General features: G+C 54.2%; 1 protein-coding gene across 1 annotated transcript in view; it reads left to right on the top strand.

The window, feature by feature from the left end:
• PDLIM4 (PDZ and LIM domain 4) overlaps positions 1-5178 on the top strand; it is a 40768-nt gene extending 35590 nt beyond the window's left edge. The window contains exons 6-7 of the mRNA XM_062638140.1: positions 1765-1885; positions 3001-5178. Of these exons, the coding sequence (XP_062494124.1) occupies positions 1765-1885; positions 3001-3205 (326 nt within the window). The 3' untranslated portion in view covers positions 3206-5178. The remainder of the gene's footprint in view (positions 1-1764; positions 1886-3000) is intronic.
• Positions 5179-7916: the final 2738 nt, after the last annotated feature.

Here is a 7916-nt window from a genome sequence, read left to right on the forward strand (position 1 = left end):
CCTCTCTTCTCTGTGCCAGGGAAATGGAACAAAATTGGAGCTTTGCTGTTTTGCTCCTGCCTCACCTCGCATCCTGCAGCCCTGGGGGGTCAGAAACCCAGTGCTGCCCTTTGGGAGGACAGGAGAAGGAAAAGGCTATGGGGGACAGAGAGGTGCTGGGACAGTGCCCGGAGCCTGGGTCTGCCCCAGCCAGTCCTGGTGTCTGCTTATCCCAGCAGTGTCTTGGCACCAGCCCATCCCCAGTGCAGTGTTATTGGGTTGGAGCCCAGGATGCTGCTGATGGGCATGAGCCAGGGTGGTGACAGGCTGGAGGGGTCCCTCCTGGGGCTCTGCCACCCCTTTGCCCCTCGGCAGTGGGGACGTGTGGCTGGTTGTTACACTCTGTTTACTTCATAAGGGATGAGAAATTAAGTGAAAAGCCTCTCTCCTGGCATAAAGCTCCACGATACATTCAGATTTCAAATCCCAGGAGTGTTCCTGCTTCGTTGTTTTACAGCTCCCACCCCTCCTCCTTCTTCCTTAAGCCTAAAATTATACATTTTGGCCTGAGCCTGCTTTGTGTTGTCCTTTTAAAGTCAAGATCTCCTCTCCTGAGGAGCTGGGTGTCCTGGACAACCACCTGATTTATATGGAAGGTGTTTCTACTGGAAGCCTAGCATCACCAGCCCCATCCCGGCGCCCTTAAGGAGCAATGTTTCATGCTGAGGATCTGGGGGAGGCTGGAGGTATCAGCAGTTGTCTCTATGGGTGCCCTTGGTGTGGGAAGGATGAGCAGTGCAGCCACAAACGGGGATGGGGATGGTTCAGATCGTGGAGTGAAAGCATCTCACTGCCTTGCTGAGGACCATAAATTGCTGTGAGGCTGTGGGCTGGTAAATAGAAGGAAATGATGGAGGATGGAAAGCAGCCCTGTCTGCAGGGCTTGTTTTGCTGTAAAATCGTTCGGGTTTTTCCTCTTCTTCTCCTCCTCTCTTTTCTAAGCAGCTTATCCAAGCTCTGCCTGAGAGCCAGTGACAGCCTGACTGTTGAATGCCGGCAGGTGAGCACGTCTGGTCCAAGCACGCCAGGTCCCTCGCTGCAGGAAGCCAACAGCTTAAGCAGTTGTTTCGGTTCATTCCCAGCAAGGCAGAGGAAGGACTCGGCAAGGGAGCTTGGCTGGAGCCAGCCCAGGGCTTTGGGGACCCCTGGGCTGGAGCAGCCCCGCTCTGGTCCTGAGCAGGCGCTGTCACACGTGTCACAGCTCTCAGTATCTCCAGGCACTGTATTTTGTCTCAGGGAAGTGGGATTTGATGGGAAATTGGTTCTTTTGGGTTTACTTGCTTGTGTTGGTGTCTGGATCAGAGCTATGGCTGGAGATGGGGTCTGCTCTGTGAGGCTGCCTGCGCATCCCAAGGGTGAGCTGGGTGGTACTCACTAAATAGCCCAGCAGCCACAATCATATCTCATGTCTGGATAAGGCAGCTTTGCCTTTGACAAGGTGTATATGCCAAACTGTTAGCACAGTGCATGGATGTATCTGCTGGTGCCGCCAAGGGCTTCTGCCATCACCCATGCTTCGTTAGGATGAGCAGAGGGTCAGCGCAGTGTCCTGCGGTCATCCATGGCCCCGGATGCTCTCTGAATCTAGCTGGTCTCACTCTTTGCTTTTTCATTCCTTCCAAGCCTGTGTGACAAAGACTCATCTGGGTCCTTATCAAAGAAAGAAGAAACAAAAGCCCGGCAAGGGCAGGTTCTCAGTGTGTGTCTGTTTCACATTCCGGGCAGGTGAGAAGCTCGACAAGCTCAGCAACCCCCGAAGCATCAAGTCCCCGGTGTCCAAGCTTGGCGGTGCCATGTCCGGGCTGCAGATGCTCCCTGAGTGCACCCGCTGCGGGAACGGCATCGTGTAAGTATCACACCCAACGGAGCCTCCGGTTCGGTAGGGATGGGAATGCAGCTGGATGAGGTCCTACCAGATGTGTGGGTCAGAGTTTGTAGCAGAATACCTTACATTTATAGCAGAATATCCTGAATCCCTTTCTGTTCTTTGCTAACCATTTATAAACCTGGAATTGAGGAATATGGTTTGGCTTGTCCCTTTTAAGGGAATCTTGCAGCAGTACAGGGATGATTCATGGGATGGTTTCTGCCCTGCTTATCCTAGTAACTGCCCAGGGACTATGAATAGTGCTGGCACTCTTTCACTGCCTTATGGAGGGAGAAACACTTTGAGGGTCAAGTCGAATAGGTCTGTGGATGATTTTTGTTTGCTTATTGAAGAGTCACTCTCCGATGGATTGATGCTGGGTCTGATTTCGGAGCATACAGGCATTTCCCTGCTTCATTGTGTTGTAATTTATGTTCTGTTGTAATTTACTGCTCAAGCTGGATTTGCTGGCTGGGAGCCTGCTCTGCAAATGCTGTAACCATGTTCTTGCTGGTGCTGTGAGCTGAGCAGAGATGCTCCAAAAGCCACAGTGCTTGCATGTGCGCATCCCCAGCCCTGCCAGCAGTGCCTGGAGTGTGTTCAGCTGCTGGCTTCTGATGCTCAGATCCAGCCTGAGTGTAGATGTTGAAGGCTCTGCTTTGCATCACATCCTGGAGCGATGCGGACAGATGGGAATGGAGCATCCCTTCCCACAGAAACATGATGGAGCTGCGTCTGGAGCGGGATGGCAGCTTTGGGTGGGCTGAGATGCTGGGATGGGAACCCACGATAACACCCTCACATGTCCCTGCATGCTGCTTTCCTTCACTTACTCCATTTTACTGAAGGGTGCTGAGGTGCTGGCACAGGGTGCCCAGAGAAGCTGTGGCTGCCCCATCCCTGGCAGTGCTCAAGGCCAGGTTGGACACAGGGGCTTGGAGCAAGCTGCTCTAGTGGAAGGGGTCCCTGCCCGTGGCAGGGGTTGGAGCTGGAGGAGCTTTAAGGTCCCTTCCACCCCAACCCATTCTATGAGTCTCTGAATGTTTGTGCTCTTTGCTTCTCCACTCACCCCAGCTCTCCCCATCCCTCCCCAGGGGCACGATCGTCAAAGCTCGGGACAAGCTCTACCACCCCGAGTGCTTCATGTGCGACGACTGCGGCCTCAACCTGAAGCAGAGGGGTTATTTCTTCATCGAAGAGCAGCTGTACTGCGAGACGCACGCCAAGGAGAGGGTTAAGCCCCCCGAGGGCTATGACGTGGTCGCTGTTTATCCCAACGCCAAGGTTGAACTTGTCTAAACCCGGGCTGAGCCGTGCAGAGGGCGGGCGCCCACCCACCGCCACCGGCTGCGCTGGGGCTGGAATCAACCCCGCTTACCAGAGCCCAAGTTCCAGTGCCTTTTCCTAGATAAAACCGTTTACACCTGGGACCTCCGGGGGCTGGTGTTGAAAGCATACGAACAGGTTTTCCCCTTCTTTTTGACACTCTGCTTTTCGGGTTGCTGCGGTGGGATATTAGCCTGTGCCATAACCTTATCCAAGATCTGTGTAAATATTGATTAATTCTCTACTCTGTTTCCTATGAAACCAGTATTCCCCCTTATATGTCCCCCCCCCCCTTCTGAAAAAGCAAGGAAGATGTTTTAGAAGCTCATAGAAAATAAGGCACTTTAACAAATGACGCTGACTCCAACATCCTGACATTTATCTCCTGCCTTCTGGCTGCCCCAGGGATTAAAACCCGACCCCCTGAGGAGCCTGGGATGCAGTACCAGCGGGTCGGAGTTCCTGGCTCATCCCAGCTGACGTGCTGAGGAAGGGTGGTCTCTTAGAACAGCAACTGCTGCGGAATTCCCTGGAGCAGGGCACTGCAGTGTGAGGCTGACACGGACCGATCCGGGTTCCCCAGGAGATCTCCACACTCATAATGCAAGGAGGCTTTTGTCTCCCTTCTTTCACTCTTTATTCAGTTGTTCTCTGTCATCCAATCCCCCAGCACACCTTAAAGGACACTGAAATAGCACGGAGCCCACCTCGGCTATTCCAGCTCTGCTCCAGCCCCATCACTCATTGCTTTGCCTGTCCTGACTCTTCCCCATCATTTGCTGTAGTTTTGTAGCCCTTTATTTCTAGATCGCATCTGCCTCCCAGCGGGGAGGTGCTGATCAAATCCCTCCCGGCTCTTAGGAAGTAACTGGAGCTGGTGAGCCCTGATCCACAGGCAGCAGGATTGGATTTGTACCCATATCCCAAGGCTCTGCTTTCAGCCAGGTCCATCATCCGCTTTGTTTAATGGGGAGAAGATTTGAGGATCTTGGAATGATGCTTTGTTGGAGAAATGGGGTTGTTTTCGTGTTGGTGCTAGGAGCAGGGAGAGTTGAGTCTCCCAGTTTAGTCTCCCAGCTGCTGGGTGCTGACAGGAGCCGTGTGTTTGGTACCACAAGGTTACTTCTGCTTTGCAACAGCTTCCTTCCTCCTCATTCGAGAGAGGGAAGATGTGGGGGAGCAAAAGGAATGTCTGTGCTTGCTTCTCATACATAGAAAAGGAAAATGAAATGGGGCAATGGCCAAAGCACTCCTTCTCCTCCTGGCTCTCCATAACTCAGAAATCTGGGACTGGAGAAGAGTTGGGAGCACAATCCCAGTTGAGGCTGAGCACACAACCTCTTCCTACAGGTTCTGCATCCCAGAAGGGCAGAGGGATGTTAGGGTGGTACTGGGCTATATTAGACCTCTTCATGCAGTGCCTTACAGGGATTGAAGCTCCTCCTGCCCTGTTCCTGAGCATGCAGCTCCCCCCAGCCAGGTACCACCACCGGGGATGCTGGCCCTGCACCTCCCTGCCAGCAGCGGAACATCCACCTCCCCTCCTGCTGCCATCAGGATCTGCAGTTGTTAAAGTACAGGAACACATGGGAATTGTTATCGCAGCGCTGTGCTCCTTGTCTACATGGGCATGCTTGGGGGGGGGTGGAAGGGAAATACCTGGGACAACTGTAAATGATGAGGAGACCGATAGTCATCGGGTGGGAAGCATCTCTGCCCTGTTTGCAGGGCTCCGCTTGGAGCTTTGCCACTGTCAGAAGCAGCTGTGCTGAATTCCCCATCCCCAGGCATGTTGATTCCTGCCTTCAGGCCGCCTCATTCACGTTATGGGGTTTGTAGGAGCTGCCGCACGCGAGGCTCCCATGTCCCCAGGGAATGCCACTAAACTGTAACAGAGGGGCAGGGCACCGTTTGTATGGAACACAAAATAAAGCTGTACTGATGGCTTTGTGTCTTGTGTCACTGCTCGGCCTTTGACTGGTCCCTGATGTCTTTCCTATGGCCGTGCCCTTATGTGTGGGGGTCCCTCGGCAGCGGGGTAAGGAGGACACTGGATAAACTGGATGATCTTGGAGGCAGCTGCACTTCTCATAGCATTGTGCAGTGAGAGCCTTGCTTGAGGCTTGGCCTGTGTCCCTGGCAGGGTTTGCTTGGGGGTTTTTCTCACGAGATGTTGGGACCCTGCATCCCATCAGGCCCGGAGATGGGATGGGCTGTTGTGTCTCTGCCCGTTACCCAGAATCCCAGACTGCTTTGGGTTGAAGGAACCTTAAAGCTCCTCCAGCTCCAACCCCTGCCACAGGCAGGGACCCCTTCCACTAGAGCAGCTTGCTCCAAGCCCCTGTGTCCAACCTGGCCTTGAGCACTGCCAGGGATGGGGCAGCCACAGCTTCTCTGGGCACCCTGTGCCAGCGCCTCAGCACCCTCCCAGGGAAGAGCTTCTGCCTAAGAGCTCATCTCAGTCTCCCCTCGGGCAGGTTAAAGCCATTCCCCTTGGCCTGTCCCTACATCCCTTGTGAAGAAAGGCAAGAGGGGCTTGTGAAAGCTCTGTCCCACCTTGAATCATGGAAACCCACTGGGCTGTGGGAGCCAGAGGAGCAGGAGGGTGAGCACGGGCTCACTGGGGTTTAGCTGCTGTATCCTTGGGGGATTTAAAGACAAAGCCTCTGAGGCTCTGCCTGTGAAGGATTTCCATGTAGTGTGGGTCTGTGTAACCCCATGTCTAATTAGTGCACATATGCAAATAATGTGCTTGTGGCTTTCCAATTAGTGATTTTTCTGTTCACCCCTTGAATGTAGATGTATGTTGGATGTGTTTATATATTATCATCATAGGGACCCATGGCCCCTTTGCCCTGCTGCCCATGGGGTGATGCCCAGGGGTGACACTGATGGGGACACAGGGTGCTTGGCTGGACCCTCTCAGAGCCCTCACTGTCCCCAGGAGCATCCTCCAGGCTCCTCATGCCATGGAAATGAAGGCACATAAGATCAAAACCGACGAAGGGCATCATTAACTCAATGAGGTGGGACCAGTGCCAAAGGATTCAAGTTCTAATTGTTCTAACTTTTTCCATGTATCATCACTCAAGTTTCCCACTTGGCCGGGCATTATTTCCACCACCACACCCCCTTCTGCCCCTGCTGCTGTTCGGAGTTGTTTTAACTTTGCGCTTTGTTACTGGGTGGCTGCTCCCGGAGACCTCAAAGCAAAAATCTCAGCTGGCCCATTTGTATTAGGATGAAAGTCCTTGTGCCGTAAGAGGGGAGGGAAAGAGGCTGCTTGGAAAAGCTCCCTCTCCTCCCTTTCTCCTGTGTGAAAGAGGCTCTTTTAATTACTCCGGGGGAAAAATCTCCCCGTGTGTGTGATAAAGCACAGAAAAGGGCTCCTCAGTGAGCTATTCTGCCTCTCTGCGTCTCTCTGGGAAGGCGGAGGCTGTCAGGAAGCACCCGCGGAGCTTGCCCAGCCCGGGAGCAGCTCCTCACACCCGGACACGTAAACATTTAGGGTTTTCATGTAGTCCTGAAGCAGTTCTTTGTGCAGGGAGGGCCTGGCCTGCGGCCAGCGCCGCTGCTCTGCGGGGCTGACATGCACAGGGTCGCTCTCTTGCTGTGTGAGGACACGCTTCAGGCTTCCAGCTTTACTGATGAAAACAACCAGGGTTTGGTTTGCTGGGGGCCGGGAGGTCTGCAGGAACACCTCAGCCCTCGGAGGGGCAGGATCAGCAAACACACAACAGGGTGCCCAGAGAAGCTGTGGCTGCCCCATCCCTGGCAGTGCTCAAGGCCAGTTTGGACACAGGGGCTTGGAGCAAGCTGCTCTATGGAAGGGGTCCGGGCAGGGGTTGGAACTGAATGGAACACAAACCAGTCTGGGATTCTATGATTTTCCTTTGCCCCGTCAGCTTCCACCTGATCCCGGTGCTACACAAACACCATGATTAGAAATCTATAAATTATCATGTGCTTTCTTAATTCCCAGCTCCTGAGATGGCTACTGGGAGGGTGGCATATCAGTCCCACCAAGGCAGAGGGTCCCTTGAGAGGGGCCTTGCCCAGGCAGAAGAGAAAGAGCCACTGCAGGCAGCAGCCCAGGAGCCCTGGTGATGGCCGTGCTGTGTGGCAGTGGCACACAGGGTGAGGTGATGCGCCTGCACACACACAGGATGGGGCTGCTCCTCCATGGCTGGGCAGCCTGCAGCAGCGCAGCATCCCGTCGGTGCTGCTTCCTCCTCCAGCCCCTCCTGCCTGGTTTGGGCCAGGTTAGACAATGTGTTTGCAGAAGAACAAGACACTTGCACAAGAGGAGCCTCCTCAGCTCTTCAAGGTCCTCTCCATCCCCCCTGTGACAGAGCTGCTCCTCCTCAGCATCTGATTTCACTTTACAGGAATCTCTCTGACCTCGCTTCCCGCACACTGCTCGTCATCTAACAGCCAAAGCATGGCTTAGGAGGCTGCACTGAAATGCACCGACTGCTTTCAGAGGGGTCACTGGGGAGAACCGGGACCAGCCCTTCCTCCACAGTGAATTTGCTCCTCGCCTGCCCCAGCCAGCTCCCGGATGCTAACTCCATGTGGTCTTCACAATCTCCATGCCTGGGCTGAAGCATCCCTGAGGTTGAATCCCCCCTCTGGGTCTGAAATGATGGTCTGCAGGAGCTGGTGGTGCTGTGGCAGAGCTGGC

This window comes from Pezoporus occidentalis, unplaced genomic scaffold, assembly GCF_034315485.1.
Source record: "Pezoporus occidentalis ecotype Australia unplaced genomic scaffold, CSIRO_AGI_Poc_V1 ctg55, whole genome shotgun sequence".
Lineage (NCBI taxonomy): Eukaryota > Metazoa > Chordata > Aves > Psittaciformes > Psittacidae > Pezoporus > Pezoporus occidentalis.